At 37.2% G+C, this 17,970-nt stretch overlaps 1 protein-coding gene across 4 annotated transcripts in view; it reads left to right on the top strand.

Moving 5' to 3' along the window:
- Nucleotides 1-17,970, top strand: part of scml2 (Scm polycomb group protein like 2) — a 31,984-nt gene that overhangs the window by 351 nt on the left and 13,663 nt on the right. For all 4 annotated transcript variants that reach the window (XM_084354620.1, XM_084354618.1, XM_084354621.1 and 1 more), the window contains exons 2-7: nt 5,217-5,304; nt 5,573-5,638; nt 7,413-7,483; nt 7,759-7,993; nt 8,841-8,929; nt 9,710-9,953. In XM_084354620.1, coding sequence (XP_084210746.1) covers nt 5,283-5,304; nt 5,573-5,638; nt 7,413-7,483; nt 7,759-7,993; nt 8,841-8,929; nt 9,710-9,953 — 727 coding nt within the window. In that variant the 5' untranslated portion in view covers nt 5,217-5,282. The remainder of the gene's footprint in view (nt 1-5,216; nt 5,305-5,572; nt 5,639-7,412; nt 7,484-7,758; nt 7,994-8,840; nt 8,930-9,709; nt 9,954-17,970) is intronic.

The following is a 17,970-nucleotide window of genomic DNA, read 5'->3' on the forward strand; positions in this document are numbered from 1 at the left end:
TTGAACTCTGCAGATTTCCCTTTGCTTTCTGTTTACCGGCTCCCTGCGGAGGATTACACCGCAACTAAGAAAAAAAAAAAACGCTTGGCACGTTCGATCCCGCAGCTTTTCTACTATCACACCCCCGCCGCTGTAACGCAACGTTAGCAGCGTTTTTTTTTTTTTTAGCCCGCATGATGAGCCCCGTCCCGCCCACAAAATGTGACTATAAACCAAATGAAAATGCGTCACAGACTTTTCTTCAAATTAAATGACATATTCTGCTGATTCAGTCTTTCCCCCTCCGGACATAAATCATGCAAATGAGAGACAGAAATGATCTTCTTCTTTTCTTCTTCTTCTTTTTTTAAAAAATCAACCACACATGCAACCTAAACCCAGAGAGGTGTGATGAGTAAGCTCAGTGTTGGTGTGAAGAAAACACTTTGGGTGACAGATGTTGTGTGATCAAAGTTGTTGGATGTGAGGTGGTTGTGGAGGTGACGCCCTGCAGCCTCTTTCTCAGCAGTAATGTGATCCTCTCAGTCTCCTGCCTCCAAACTGTCCTGCCTCACACCGAAAACATCAAAACATGGCTCTCAGTCGAGATGTGTAGCTTGATCTCTTTAAAAAGAAAAAAAAAAGAAAGGCCTATTTCCCCTGTAGTCATGCAGAAGGATGTGCTGCAGGGTAAATATGCAAACTCACTTTGTCAGTTGCAGATGTAACATTGCATCAGATGGAGCTGAAACTGTCAGAGCAACTTTTAATCAACATTTAAGTCATTTGTCAAGCAAAAATGCCAACGTTTGCTGCTTTCCTCTGTTTTAAATGCGATAAGTGACTCACGGGCTGCAACTAACAGTTATCTTAATTATTGATTATTCTGTCTTTTTGTCTTTATTTGTCTCTAATATGTCTTTACTAAATCCCAGAGACAAGGGTGACAAATGCAGAACAGTTCAACAAAATGAAAGATATCCAGTGTAAAGGTGCAGTGTGTAGTTTTGGGGAAGACATTTTCATCAGAAGAGAAAAATCTTCATTGACTGATTTTTATTTTGTTTTATGTCTCAACAAACTAAATAAACTATCTATGTTTTCGTGACTGAATAAACAAACTGACCTCAAAGGACAACACAGTTTCATACTGTTTCTCTTTGTTTATATGTGGCGGACCCTGCCACCTTTCTAGCTTCAAACAGTGTTCTGGGGACCTCATTTATTTTCCTCTGAGAACAGCTTGTTTATTCAGTTAAGGAAAAAAAATAACATTTCTGAGTTTGTATTATTACCTCATTAATATTGTAAATAATAAAGTTATGAGTTTGAATTTCTTCTCCAAAACTACATAGTGCCCCTTTAAAGTCCCATAAAACAAAGCAAATCAGCAGAGTTCAGCAAATATTAATATTAAATATGAATCTACTGATGAACAGATTATCAAAACAGGTGTCTTAGTTTATTTTCAGTAGATCGAGTCATGCGGGGATCAGCTGATTTGACGCTTTTCTTCTTCTTCAGTGATTGTAAACTGAATATCTTTAGGTTTTGGACAGAAAGAGTAATTTGGAGACATCCACACAAAATAAAGTTTATGTTGTGTTGATATTTTAATAATTGTTTTGACTCCTTAACTGTAAATTTTATGTCGAAATAATGACTTCTGAGGATTTACTTTTTTCAGAAAAAAACAAAACCAAGTTTCTTTTAGTTGTGAGAACAAATAATTGTATTACAAATGAAAATGTTTGTTTCACTTTTATGTTTTAAACATGTAAAAGAAACCTATGCAAAAGTTTTCAGTGCTGAAACAATTGGTCGATTTATGGATTATTAATCAACATTATTATTTAAGTCATTTATCAGGCAATAATGCTACATTACTGGTTCCAGCTCCTCAAACGTCTGGATCTGCTGCTGTAAATGTAAACATTTTGGAGAAGCAGTTTGAAGCCGTCACCTTGAGCTTGTATTTTCTACAAATGTCCTGTTTTAAAGAATTTATTAATTAATTAACTGCACGAGTAATCCACTGTTTGTTGTGGAAGATACTTTATTTTTCACAGAAATGTTCCTACTGTCACATTTTGTCTTTCAAGTAACCTGAAACAGGATATAACTTTCAGTTCAGGGTATTTCGGTCATCATTAACAATTTTAAACAACAAAAAATATATTGAACCGAAAGGTGTAGGCAGGTCCAACACTTTTCATAAACCAAAAGGTCACACCTGAGTTTTATATCTGCTTACCACCTTATTTTAAACTTGTCTTTTAAATTTTGTCCTTACCTCTTATTCTAGACAACCTCTGAAGACAGTTAGGAAGCCAGTTATATTGTGCTTTATACATTACCTGTGTAGTTTTCTGATCAAAAGTAGCCTATACTTTGTGAAGTTACACAATGAATTTACAATATTTGTTTTAGTATCAAATATAAAAGTGTAAATTGCTGCGCAACGCAGACTAAATATATGATTTTCTTTTGAAATTTTGCATCTTTGAGTATAAAGTAAAAAAGTGTAAAGTTTTCACATGAGAGAAAATGCTATCAGTAACACTTTGACAGCTCCTCCTGTCAGAGAAAACTTACAACCTCCCTTGAAACGAGGTCTTGGGTCATTTTTCAGATCTTCTCACCGTTCAGGTTGCTGAACATTACACTAATCCCAGATAAGTGGCTGCCTTAGTGGAAATGGAGGGTTGTAAAAAATTAAGTGCTTCCTGGTCTGCCGGGCGTTTTTTTTGTCTGACCCTCTTGAGCGAGGCAGACAGACCAGCGCAAACACTGAACCAGTCTGGAGCTGGAATCCTTTTCAAGTCGGCCAGCAGACGTCCCACATCCACACGTCTTAATGGCTTTTTATGGCAGCTTGGAATCTTTATGGCTCCTTCTGACTCAATGGGATTCGCTGCAGAGATAGAGGGGTCTTCAGAGGGAGGGACAGCCACAATACATTGCAGATGCTAGAACACAAGGAGAGGAGATGTTATCCGGCTTCTTTTGGGATTTTAAGCTTTTGAATTTCTGGATTTAATTTCGAATGTATCACTTTTTTGATGCTCGGGTGCCTTGGATTATTTTCTGCTTCGTTTTGAGCTATCACTATGTACGGACTTTGCGGGGAGAGTGGCTGTGCTCAGGGCCTTTGTGAACCTGGATGTTTTCAGCATAAATAGCGTGGTAACGTTTTTATTTGATTATTCATTTTCAAAGGGTCTCAGGAGTACATTTCTAAGATGCTAACTCAAACCTTTTATCCAGAGGAGGTTGTGTAGACTTGTTGAATAACAACACATCATTTTTTGGGGCACTTTTTTATTTAGGTCCACTTAAATCAGCAGGAGCGACATGTTCATGGTGTTGTATGACAAGTATTTATCATGCAAAATTAATAAGATTCGATGTTTTGACTGGTATATTATGCATCTTTAATGACGGCTGTATTTTTGATGTGCAAAGTTTGAGTAAATCATAGAGTGTTTTCTGATTATATCAAAGTTGTGAGTAATAAGATTTGGTATCGCAGGATTATGTTGATGCAAACAGAAAAATATTACAGACTACAACAGAATATAATCTGAAGCAAGTTGCAGTAAAACAGAATCTTTAAGTGAGTTTGAGATTATCGCGTCGTTCTCATTGAAAACTAATTTCTTCCTACTGCAGATAAAAATCTTTATAAATGTAAATTTAAGACTATCATATATATACTATATATACTATAATATATAGCTTTTTTTTTTAATGTTTTAAAAAAGGCTAAATTATTTCCTAAAGCAGCTGGGCACTGTAGGTTTAGACAAACATGACTTAAACAGGCGTAAATAGTGCATTTGTTGGGGACTATTTTCAGCCGTGGATGAATACACATTGATATATTAATATTAATACACATTAATTTGACGCTTTAGTGAATATTTACTGCAGACAGATGGTTCCATGTGGGATTGACTCAAAATAAACTACACTGTGTGTATTCATTGTAATGAAGGAACATGTCACTCATTTAAACAGTGTAGCTCACTGTGTACGGCTTTGGCTTCGCACTTCTACTCTGTGAGTTCAATCAGTTCATTTTTGGTTTTAGTGTTTTCATTGGATTTGTTGACAAGAAGAAAAATATCACGAAACAAATATTAACGCTGTTCAACTTTACAAAAGAGGCAAGATTATTTGTAAAGCACCTTTCAACAACAAGGTGATTCAAAGGGTTTTACATGAGACGTCAACAGCATTAAAGGACAAGTTCCCCCAAAAATGTAAACAGTCTTTAACTACTCACCTCATGCTGATAGAAAATCAAAACATTTCTGGAGCTTCACAACAAAACAGCGCTGTAGCATTCTCCTAAACAAGTGAAGTAGATGGGGACTTGTTTTAATAAGTAAAAAAACAACTAAAAACAAAAACAAAATGCCTTCATACAGCTCGTCCTGCATAATCCAAGTCGCTGGAAGATCCCAAATTGATTTGAGAAAACGTTATTTTCACCCTTTTTTAAGTCAAAATTGTCTCTGGAAGCTGCTTAGCTAAAAGCGGTAGCGCAAGTGCATGAGGGATCTTGGGGCTTCTGGAGACTTTGATTATTGAGCCATTTCTTGTTTTATTCCCAATGTTTTTGTTTTATGTTTTACAAGAAGTCCCCATCTACTTCAGTTGTTTAGGAAAATGCTGAAACTCTGTTTTGCTGTGAAGCTCCAGAAATGTTTTTTGGAATTAGAGACACCATCCGACTTTCCATCGGCGTGAGGGTGAGTAGCTACAGGGCAGTCAAGATGTGAATAAATAGTCACAAATACACTTAAATAGAATGTAGTGGCAAACAGAGAAATCTTGATTTTAGAAAAATGATCATACCTCAAGTTTTCTGTGACTTTGTTCCAGATATGTGGCGCATCAAAACTGAACGCTGCTTCTCTGTGTTAAGTCTTGACTCTGGGGAGTCAAGACTTAACACAGAGAGTCTATCACAGGTAAGCAGACCTGTGATAAACCATTCAGCACTGACCAACAGCAGTGTTTTAAAATCATTTCTGACACACAGGAAGCCAGTTCAATGATTTGCATGCCGGAGTGATGTGATCCACTTTCTTGGTCTAAGTGGACAAAAGTGAAATGAATTTTGCATGTAGGTTTAAAATCTCTTAATTGTAATGGAGCCAGTACGTAGTTTTACGGTGGGTCCGTTCATTCTGGATGAATTTTTCTGACTGTATCTGTCTCCTCTCCAGTGTCTGTGTAGGTAAAAGCCTGTCTGACTTCACCTCTCTGCGGCAGCACATTTAACCCTGCTCATCATGGGCCGAACACCACACAGAGGTAGGCCTTCATGTGGCCGTTCTTCTGCTCGTCCTGTTGTTCTTAGACTGATTCTCAAATGTCTCAATTTGATCACAAAGATCAAAACGCTCCTTGATGTTTTCTGCCACATGATTAGAATTTTTGGTGTTTGCTACGTTTGAGGTTTGTTCATTTTTCCCCTTGTTGCTGTCGCAGGTTTACTCGCCTTCATTTGCACAGTAATTATGGTCTGTATATCAGTCGCTCCCAAATCCTGATGAGCAGTTCAATCATCTTTTGATTTCAGATCAAAAGGAGGAGAAGGAGAGACGAAGCAGCATCACAGCAGGATCTGCCCTCGACAAATCTAACGGTTGGAAACTCTGATCTCTGCCTTGTTCCTCTTCGTTGTTGATCCTTTCATTAACAGTCTAATCTAAAACATTTTGAGTTAATAGCTTCTTTGTTTCAGTCGTGTTTGTGACATTAATACTGATCTATAACCTATTCTGTCTTCTTTCTGTAACTTCTGGGCTCGCTAACAAAAGCACTCAGTTTACATGTTAAACTGTCTCCTCGGAAAGTTTTAGCAACAGAGATTACCCTCTTCTCTTCTACTAACATTTATTAGTGTCTTGTTTCTGAACCTCCTAAGCTGGGCAGATTGAGCAACTGTGGGATCCATTGTAATTCGTACATGCACACAACTTATTCGTGCCTGCTATGTTTATTATTTACTTAATTATGTATAAATGTAGTGAAATGGAGAGATTTTGGTTACAGAGCCAGGGACTGACCACATGAGTTGGTAGACATCAAAAACAGAGCTAAAAGACAGAGAACTGAGAATACTGGACATATGCTTGGCCACAAACTCCGACTCTACTGCTACTGGCTACTGGATGTATGAATACAATTGTTTGCGAGCAAATAAGCAAATAAGATGATATTTACCGATGGTAGTGGCGGATGTGTATCTGATGTGTCACGATTATCCCTGGACAAAATAATTGTGATTCACGATATTATCCCGATAATCATCAAACTATGCTTGAAACTCCAAATGGCACCAAACTATACTTAAATCACGTGTTGAATCAAGTGTTGAATACATTTCCACATATCTGATTTTTCTTGGGGATACAGTGGACAAGCCGTGCCGTCAGCCATTGTGACAGGCTTAGGATTTTGGAATGGCTGAAAAGATGCGTGCTCTACCCTTGTGGCAATTTTGTGATAATCTAGAAATCTTAATTCATATGAGGCTATCAAGGATTGTCCCGATAAATTTATCAAGATCAATTTATACAATTTATCCGTAATAATATATAATACTGTCCCATCCCTGCTCTTGACATTCCTGCCATCAGTTTGTAAGGAATTTGTGAGCACTGAAAGATTCGTAGTTGAACAGCGGGTTAAAAAGACTTTTGAAAAATGACTTTAAAAAAATGAAAGAAGGTTATCTTGAAGTTTGTTTCATGAATTTTTATGATCTAATTTGCAGTCCTTCAATGACAGCGTAATGAATGGCTGAATGACTTTATAACTGTTCAATTAATCTTTTATCTAATGAAGATTTCTTTGTTTTCCGGCACAATGGGGGAATAAATATCAACAAAAGAGATAGATAATTATAGGGCTGGGTATTTATTGAGTATCAAGAATTGTCTTGTAATTTGATACTACATTTTGATCCCCAAGGAGTTAATATCAGTGTAAGTGAGCTACTTAGCATGCAGCATGATTGTCATACATAGATAGAACAGTGCTGGTGGTCTTATGCAGGAAAAACACCGGGTCACACCCAGAGACGCGGCTCGCCACGTGTATGTGTGATGTAATCTTAATGATACCCAGAATAAATAAATAGATAAGTAAACATCAACAACAAACATTGGTTTTGGCATCAGCTGTCGACCGAATTATGATTTTAAACATGGTTAGTGGTGTTGGCCCAGAATTTCACAATCCTTTAAGTGGATCCCTACAATCCTTACTTTCCGCTGCCCCCAAGTGGCTAAAAGAAATCAGTAGAATATTACTTCAGAAGGTTTGCTCCTCCTTAAAATCTTTTGTGTACTTTTCTCTCAAACTCTCCTCGAACAATCTTTCATTAATCAGTATGTTTCTGTTTTTTTTGCTAGAACCGTTCAGTTGGGAAGACTATCTGAGAGAAACGTCCTCCATTGCAGCGTCGCCTAATTGCTTCAAACAAGTAGGTGTTCATTATGATGCATTTTTAAGGTCACATATTTTTCATTTCCCTTTTATTGTGTCCTTGTATTTTTAATAGTGTTAAATACAGTTTGCCGTGGCCGAAGACAAGCCTGGTCTTTCTGAGGTGTTTCTTAGTTACACGTCTTGTTTAAAGTGTCAGTCTGGTGCCACTCTTTTACTCTATCCTGGAGTAAAATTTGATGGGTCATCCAATCACGAGTGTCTTTTATAATACATGACAGTAACTGAAGGTCTGTGTGTGTCCCCCTGCAGTCCAGAGTCCCCCCCTCCAATGACTTTAAAGCAGGTATGAAACTGGAGGCTCGGGACCCTCGCAACTCAAACTCTGTGTGCATTGCTACGGTGATGGGCATGATGGGAACTCGTCTCCGCCTGCGTCTGGACGGAAGTGACAACACCAACGACTTCTGGAGACTGGTCGACTCGTTAGAGATCCAACCAATAGGAACGTGTGAGAGGAACGGAGACATGCTGCAGCCACCGCTGGGTGAGTGTCTTTAAACTGTTATTATCTAGTTTCACAAAAAAAAAAAAAATAGAAATGTCTCAAACAAATACTTACTCAAAAGATATTCAAAAGTGTCTAGATGCCACAATTCTACACACTGGTCCTTTAATTAAAAATGACATTACAATAACAGTATTTGAATCTTCAAGCCGCTACACACGAGCTGAACTGTGTGAATGTGTACAGACTGTGCTTCATTGGCAAAGCTCTTTTTGACGTAATGGCTGGATTCCATTTAGCTTCTTTCGTTGTGCATTCTGGCTCATGGCTTATTGGGAACCTTAATAGAACAGACCCATCCGTGACTCAGACAAGTCAAAACGTCTGCTGTGAAAAGGCCAATGTCCTCCAGTTTCCCTTTTGTTTTGTTGAACCTGTTTGGGTGGGACAACTTTAAACTTTATCATTTTGATTACTGCATTGATCCTCGCTCAAATTTCTGATTTCATCAACTATTCAAACTGGTCTGGTGTTGTGCTCATTGATTTCCAAGCTTGTTTTCCAAGTTTGGAGACACAATTGACTATTCAGCTCTGTGAGAAGAATACTAGAAAACTACATTACACACAATCTGTATGCTCTGTGATCTGTTGGTATGTTCGGTACATGCGATCTGTTGCATGTCTGTCCGTCCTGTGAGAGGGATCTCTCCTGTGGCTTCCATTTCTCCTCTGCTAAAAGGATTTTTTTGGGGGGGAGTTTTTCCTCAGTCAAATCGAGGGTCAAAGGACAGATTGTAAAACCGCCTGAGGCCATGTGATTTGTGATCTTGAGCTATATAAATTTAACTGACTTGAACTTGAATTGACTCTAATCTTGTGTTCAGGTTTCAGGATGAATGCCTCATCGTGGCCCATGTTCCTCCTGCGGACGCTGAGTGGGGCAGAGATGGCTCCTGCTTCTGCTTTCAAAAAGGTAGTGATGACAACTGGAAGGAGCTGACCATACCTGATGGCACTTTGAGGTCGTCAATTGAGCTTACTGATGTGATGTCGCAAAAATTAAAGTAATAGTTTGGGCCTTTTGATGTGGAGTTGTATAAGGTACTTATCCCTAGTCAGTGTATTACTGCAGTAGATGTCAGCTCTCCCCCTGTGTGGAGAAGCAGCGTGTAGCACCTAAAAAAAAAAAATATATCAATTTTTGGTTCTTTACATTGTCGTCAGACAGCCTCACCCTTTAGCACTACATTCCCTCAACCATACAATGTCCGTATTCTTACGCACAAGCGCAGCTTTGCCTGCCTCGCACTTTATTGCAGCAATGACGGCAATGTAAAGCACCAGAAATGTTCAAAATATAGCCTGCACTATATATATAATTTAATTTAGGCCTTCTTTTAGGTGGCTAAAATATGACTTGTTACAAGCTGCAGTGATCGCTTTTCTCTTGGTTTCATCCAAGGAGTGAAACAATAATGGAGATTGCAGTAATCTTCAGAAACACAAGGGGGAGCCACTCATTTTTCATATACACTGGATAGACACAGCAGCAGGCAACAGTATTTACTATTTACAGTATTTATTACAGAAAAAGTTGGAGAAAAGGGCATTTTATTTCAATTGGAGTCAAACGTATGTCTAGTCTTTTTACGTATACTGGTTACAGTTTTGCATAATTTAGCTATCTGTTGACTTAAAGACAGATTATGAGAATGTACAATATTAATTTGCTTGTTTATGTGTGTGTATTTAGGAACCTGCCAGCCCTGCTAAAAACTACTTCCAACCTGGTATGAAGCTGGAGGCGGTGGATAGGAAGAACCCCTACCTGATTTGCCCTGCCACAGTGGGAGAGGTCAGAGGTCAGGAGATTTTCGTCATGTTTGACGGCTGGCGAGGCGCCTTCGACTACTGGTGCCCCTTCGACTCGAGAGACATCTTCCCCGTCGGCTGGTGCGCCCTGACAAAACACAGCTTACAGCCGCCGGGAAACTTCTGTAAGTGCTGCTTCCATTACTGTTTTATTTATTTCTTCTCGTGCAGCGACCCGGGCACTGTGAATTCAAGTTGTTTTGAACAATTTGAGCAAAGATTTAAATTCTTTACCAATGTTTATAGGATTTTGTGTGTTAATGATGGCAATGTACATTTCTGCAAACCACGTATATATGTAGAAACTTTAGAAATTATGATGTTGCATATTTATTGTTTGCAACGCTGTGTTTACGCTCTGGTTAAGTTTAGGCACAGGAACCCTTGGTTAGGGTTAGGAAAAGGTGATGTTTTCATAATGTTTTTTGTTGCCACCAACACTGCACGCTGCAGATGTTCCAGCTATTTTTTTGTCGGCACAAACAAGGTCCTGTCAAAAGAAATAATTTTTTTGTTGCCAAAAACACAGTTAGAAAATGTCCTGACATCTCCCTAAAAATATCCAGTCCAGTGACACATATAAATGTTAAAAGTCTCAAACTGCTGTCACTGGCTTAAACATGTAACATGAATGTGATTAGACAGGTTTTGTAGAAAAGTCAATATAGTACATATTACCAGTGGTTTACAGAAACTGCCAACATTTTATCCTGGCTTTAATGTATCATGATGATTAGAAAGGGACATTACTGCTCAAGTGCTCATTGGTGGAGACTGAGGTTCATAAAGGATTCAGGTTGTTTGATCCCACTGATAACTTTAACAACCAGAAGATGTTCATGATGTTCATCTCGTTGTTATTGTTGCAATAGTAGACAGGTGTTGAATCTCAGATCTTTGAATTGCAATATCCAATACTCACCACTAGAGAGCAGCAGAGCACATATTGTGATGTATCTGCTTCATCGTTGCAGGCTACCAACTGAGTTGTGGCAACTGTCACAAACATCTCAGCATAGTTGTAAAGTTGTGCCAAAAGTGAAACAATTTATAACAAGCAGATGAAAACCTTTATTGTTTTGTGCATTATCTTCCCTGATAGACTGCTGGGTTTCATATATCTGCCAGCTGTAGCCTGGAGCCATTATCAGCACAGAGAGGCCTTGTTGTTCAGGGCTTCTTGAATCTGTCTGGATCCCTCTGAGATCACAATGTGTCTGAAACAGTTGATAGGAATTTGCTTCGTTGCTTGCACAGTGCTAATCTGCGGCCCTGACCAGTGGTGGAAGAAGTACTGAAGTAAAATTTTACTGTTAACAACAAAGTCAGTGCTTTATTTAGCAATTGTAAACGTCAGTTGCATCCAAATAATGTTTATAGATGAACTGCACAGTATAAATGAACCACTTACCAAGTATTACAGACATCAGTTGCAACTTTACAATAAATGATAAAATGGTTTATAAAGCCTTTTATTGTTAAAGTGAAATAACTATTCACATAAGTTAAAGTGTGGCAGCTGTACGTGTTGTACCTTGGTGGCAATAACAAGAGTGTTACAGTACTCAAACAAGATTAGTAAACTCATTATGGCCCCTGTCAGAAGTATATATACTATATTGTTGGTTCACAATCAACATTAACATCAATGTTTATGTACCTGTGTTAGCACAACAGCTAATTAGCAACTAATTTTAACCAATTTATATATTGCTGGGTAGATAAATCTAAAATAATACATCAGAATTAATTACCTTATTTTGGTTTTAATAATATAGAAATTAATAGTTTGTATCAATAAAAAAGCTTTTTAATAAATGCAGTAGACTAAAACTATTTTCCCCTCGAACATGTAGTGAAGTATAAAGTATTATAAAATGGACATGGTGAAGTTCAAGTATCTCAACATTGTACTGAGTAAAGTACTTTTATTTCACTGTTTGTTCACAGTGAAATAACTATTAGCCAGACTATAAATAAACCATTCATTAATGATGGTTATTATAAAGTGTTGCACATAAGTGTTCAGGGCTACTATTGGGTAAAGTAATTGCTTATTAATTATGAAGTAATTGTTAGAGTAATTATGTAGTACTGTGACATAATGTGTTAATGTGTGGTGCGAGGTGGCCAGTGAAGTGTTGGTTCCATTATTCTTATAAAAGGAAAAAATACTTGAACACAGTCAGCTTCCACTTTGTTCCAAAATTATGCTGTGATTATTTAATTGAGTGCTGAGCAGAAACATTGTAGAAGATGCAGAATTATAGTCTTTACTTTAAACTTTATTCAGTGCTGGTTTTCACTGAAACAAGTTTCCTAAAACTAGAAGAAATTTGGAGGAAGCAGCTCGGTCCGTGCCTCCTCTGTTCATGTTTTTACCCTCTGCTCTGTGTTCAGTTCTCTTCTTTGTTGTTGGGGTTGTGACCTGCAGCACTGACCTCCACATTGACTCGGCAGAGTTCCCTGAAGATTCAGCTTGAATAGATTCCAGTTTCTGATCTTTTTTCTCATATATTAATCCACTACTTTACATGACCACGGGCTGTTTTTTTAATGTGTGATTGTTTGGCTGTTTTTGGCTCCATTTTGTCTTTTTTGTCCATTTTGAGGTGACAAAGCAGCTTCACAGTTTAAGCAAGAACAATCACTGATTTTCCACAGAGATACAGATTTATAGTCACGTATGCTGAGAAATAACAAGTTTGAGGTTATAATCTTCTGTATAGTGTTGCGTTTGCACATATCACCTTCTTGAAACTGTCTCAGTCTTCTCTGGTACGTCCTGGATTTGTTGTCCTGTTTTGCTTTTTTAAAGAAGTTGAATATGAAAGATGTGATCTGCTTGAGTTAAATTTGGTTTTAATTGTTTATTTGGAGTGAAATAAATGGATGTTTAATTACGGAAAAATATATTTGAGTTTAGTTTAATGTAGACAGGAAAGCAGTCCCTCTGGATAAGGATGCACAGAGGAAAAGTGTCACCAAAACTGTCAAAATGAATATAATTATAGGTTTAGCCTTTCATTATAACATTTTCAGTTCTGTTTACTTTATGATAGCTTTGAAGCCAATGTTGTTATTCATCAAGAAACTCCTAATTTGGTAAAAAATAATGGCAACCAGCTAATTTCTTCCATCTTTTTTAAGATAATTCAAAAGCAGATATTTTTGATGTAATACCCTCAAGAAACAAAACATTTCTATTTTGAGATTATTAACCACACATTATTCATTATTGTCTTTATAGAGGAGCCTATATATCACATTCACACTCAAAGTATGGCTGACAACATGATTATCATGGTCTAAAGAATTCACAATAATGATATTATCACACTAGAAAATGTACATTATAATAATAATAATAATGATAAAATAATGCTAGCAGTCAAATTCATCTTTAACTGTGTTTACTGTGTGTTGTGTCTCTATTTTTGCAAATTAATTACACTCAAAATACAAGTGTAGCGAGATGGAGATAGAGTCTCTAACCACAACTACAGCGTACAAAAAGAACAATTACACTATGAGAAATATAGATAGAAATGTAAATGATTTCAGTAGCGATGCATTATTAACACAAAATGAATATTTTATTTTTAAATATCATGATCATCGTCATTATGGGTGTAGCGTGACACCTCTATTTCTAAGAAACATTAAAACAAAAACAGCAACAACATAAAACAAACGCTGCACTGCCGTAGACAAGCTGTCATAAAGGACATAACTCTTCAGTGTACCTGTTTCCATGCAGCATTTCAGTTCATATTTGTTTATGTTGAATGTATTTGATTTAAATTTTTTGATTTATAAATATGATACATTATTTACAGGAGTTTCTATTGCTTTTTCGCTCAGAAAGAAAATAGGCGATCAGCTGATTAAATCCTTGGGAAATTACTAATTTAAATATTTCTCAGTTCTTTTCTAACCTTTCAAAAATGTGTTAATAGTGTAAATTTGTCTGTGGCCCCTTCAGATAACACACACATTACACCACTTCCTCCTGTGGGTTTTTACACACTCCTAATTTTCCCATGCTGGACTCCCGTATGTATCCGTGTAAATCAGAGCTTTGGTTGATTTTATGAAGTGTGAAGGCGGTACTGAACTATTAATTATCAATCAGGATGTAATTATATGGTAATTACGCTCAGCAGTTACAGGATGTGATTTGCACTAACGCCGCAGCTTTATGTTTAAGCTTTAGCTGTTTAGTTTCTTTGGCAGATATTTAGACATTTGTCATCCATCAAAATCACTTTGACAAATGTTTCTGCAGAGAGTCTGTTGATTCTGAAGTTGGGGTTTCAGCAGGTGTAATAAATATCAATCATCATCATTTCCTCCCTTCACCCTGTTGTTGGTACCCACTGGTCAGGAAACATGTGGCTTTGAATAACCCAGACCTACAACCTTCTTGATTAATGGGAAGTGTGTGTGTGTGTGTGTGTGTGTGTTTGTGTGTGTGTGTGTGTGTGTGTGTGTGTGTGTGTGTGTGTGTGTGTGTGTGTGTGTGTGTGTGTGTTATGTTGGGATCCCTCCACTTTATTGATGGATGACAGCACTTACATGACTGTTGGAGCATGTTCCCCATCCTCAGGCAGTGAGGCATTATGTGTGGATACAGTAGAGAGGCTGTAATATCTGCTTCAGACTCAGGCTGCCATGGTATCAGACTCTGCACTACACCTTTATCATGGCCAATGAATTCACACTAACGACATTATTGTGAAATTTTAGAAATTTGAAAAATACATTGCAAGCAATCAAATCTAACTTTCACTATGTAAACTGTGTTTTTTGTCAAAAGATGCATAAGGCCAAACGTCTTCCATGTGTTTTTTACAAGATGTTATAATACTGCAATATGGTGACACCACTACTTCATACCAACAAAATACTAATCCCTGTGGCTGAAGATCGTGACATGACATCTTTATATCTGCTTCTGAGCTCACCAGGGACCAGTTTCACAAAGCTATGTTAGCAGGGTCTGTAGAGGTGAAATGTAACTGAAATCTGTGAGTAGGTACAGATTATGATTTTTACACACAAAGCATATGAAAGCCTTCTAAAATATAGCTACCCAAAAAGTACAGCTGAAACGATCAGTCAATTAATCACTTTAATAATCTTCATGCTACAACATTTCATGGTTCCAGCTTCACAAATGTGAAGATTTCCTTTTTAATTATTTCAACACTTTAAATGTATTTCTTTAATAGATAAACAATCACATTGTTTGCTAACAATAACCTTTGGGTTGAAAGCCCCTGCATTACACATTAGCTCACAGTTCATTGTCTTTTTTCATGATTTTATTTAAAGTGTATGAATCTCATTAATCTAAAATGCATGTTTGATGTTTTAATATCTCATTAATAACAAGACTTTAACCACCGATATGCCGCTGTTGAGTAGATATCAAGAACGCTTGCATAGCAACGCGCTATAATAAGCATGACAGAAACATCAGACAGGTCGGACCATCCTGTATGTCTTTAAACGTTACAGTTACGGCTGAAATTGACAACTGAAATAAACATATAGCGCAATATAGGCTATAACTGTCAATCACGGGGGACATTTTTCTGCATTGTTCTTTCGTTACATTAACATTACTTTACTTAAGCAACCTTTTTAATGCAGGACAAGGCAGGAGAGTATTTTTAAAGTTTGGTACATGAACCACTTCCTCCATCACTGGTGGTGGAGGCCCATCTTTGCTCTTAGATTACTCTCATGACATTAGTTCCACTTACAATAGTCCGGAACCAGAAAGCTTTATTGGACAGATGAATTTAGACGGTTATGTGAAGCTTGACTATTAGTAAAACCTACGCCAGAGTCAAAGTCTGTCTGTGTGTAACCAGGCCCATGTGTGAGGACAGATTTATTCTTTGTGTGTGAGTGCAGTGTGTGGGTAAAGAAAATAAAAAAATAAAAAAACAATAAGGATAATGTAAATCACCAGACAGCTAATGTTTGTATGTGAGTAAGTGAATAAGTAGGGCTCGGCTGAGGTGTTAATGAGCTGATAATTAGCTGTACATGTGAGAGAAGGAGTGAGAGACTCTGTAATTATTAAACTACATTTGAAATTTCTAATTAGCTTTCATCAAAGTTGTCCTGTTGTGACCCTGCAACACTTTTTTGTAGAAAGCTATAGAGGATGCCAAGATTGGGTGTCTAATTGTTTTCTTTTTTTTAAAGTAAGCTTTCATCATTGTCTGTCAGTCTTTTGTCTTTGCCATTTGGTATTAAATTGGGTCAGAGTGCAGAGAAGTAGTTTCTGAATAATGCATGAAGAAAACATGTCTGTATTTTTGCAGATACAGAGACGCTTTTATGGCTATATATGCCAAAATAACATTGCTTTTTGTTACCGTAGACATTTACTTTTCTAAATACTTGACTAATGTAGACAGAAACAAGCTGCCATGCATTTTGACTCAATTTTACAAAGATATTAGTATTTAATTAATACAAAAAATTACTATATGAGTGCATTCTTTTAAAAAAAAATCAATGGTATACATTTATTGCTGCATTTTATTTTGAAATCATCAACCAACAAATCAACTTCCCAGTGGGTGTCCTGACAGATAAACTGAATAGACCTGAAGATACATTATGAATGCAAGACTAGTGTCAAGTAATTATATGTGTATCTATGAGCCAGGGCTGTTCAATTATAAATTTAACTGGGCCAGATTTTAAAACCAGGAAATGTATTTCAGCATAAACAGATGCAGAGGAATGGTGTAAAAAAGCAGCAATCAGAATCAGAAATACTTTATTGATCCCTGAGGGGAAAATGGCACGTTACAGTAGCTCCTTCTAGAATAGAAATATCACACCTTAGAGAGATTTGAATGAAATATGAATAGAGAAGACAAAAAGGAATAAAAGTAAAAATAAAATATAAAAGTAATAAAATATAAAATAAAATGTTTGCATTAAACTATGCGACAACTTGATATGTATTTACATTTATAAGAAGAGTTGCTACTAGAAATAGAGATGTAAGATATGTGCCACACTATAACCACAGTGTAAATATTGACTGATATTACAGAATGTAATAGTTGACAGTAGTTAACAGCACATAGTAAATAATTGCTACAGATAGGAGGAACAGAGGATGATTCAACATGATATTGCACAGAAAAACTGAACAGCACACAGTTGAATAGTTGTCGTCGGGGTTGGATGGTTAACTAATAAGTAACATAAGAAGTATCACAATATTAAAGTAATGTTACTTGATTACTTCCCATTACCTTAATAGCACACAAATGCAAATAAAGATGAGGAAAAAAGAAATATCAATTAGATGACTTTTATTAACTCTAAATAACGTTAAAGGTTAAAATTGTAATCCTGTTAGTAATCCCCTTTTTTACTGAATGCACCTGTAATCTAATTACATTTTTTTTGTCTGTAACTGAAATGGAATACAGTTTTTTTGTATCCTCATTATGTCATCCTGTTACTCCCCAGGCCTGGTTGTTGTTGGTACATGATGACTTTTATGTACTTCACATCTATAAGCTTATGTGTGTAAGACATATACGTGACATATTCACTATGTGTTGCTTAAATATTTTGTCATATATCAGATTTATGTTTGCTGAGCCACTTGGAGGTTGCTTCTGGCCCAGATGTGTCCCACAGGCTGCTGTAAGCCATATCTCATCAACAGTCACTTCTTTCTTGATTATGCCACATCAGTGCTCCAGTTCGTCCTTCAGCAGATTAAGACGTTTCTGGCTGAAGGGACTTTTCCCGTGCAGGCTTCCTCTGACTTCTCTGCTCCGCATTGTTCCGGAGCCGGGGTGATATCCGACTGTGCGACTGTTTCCTGATGCTGGACCTGGCCATCTTTCACCAGGGAATGTCTGAATAGTCTAGGGTTACACTGAGGGGACGCCTCCTTCTGAGCTTTGAGAGCTTTTGTGTGTGTGTGTGTCGAGGGAAAGCTTGCTTATGTGTGCACCAACTCCAGGAGTTCGCCCCTTGTCACCCGTTTCAATCAGGACTCTTCTGATCCAGTTTAACCTTTTACCCCCATCTCCCCATCCCCCATTCCACTCTTGGAGCCCCACCGTTAACCCCTCTCCCCCGTCATCT

This window comes from Pagrus pagrus (genome assembly GCF_965226575.1).
Source record: "Pagrus pagrus genome assembly, chromosome: 1".
In the NCBI taxonomy this organism is placed as follows: domain Eukaryota; kingdom Metazoa; phylum Chordata; class Actinopteri; order Spariformes; family Sparidae; genus Pagrus; species Pagrus pagrus.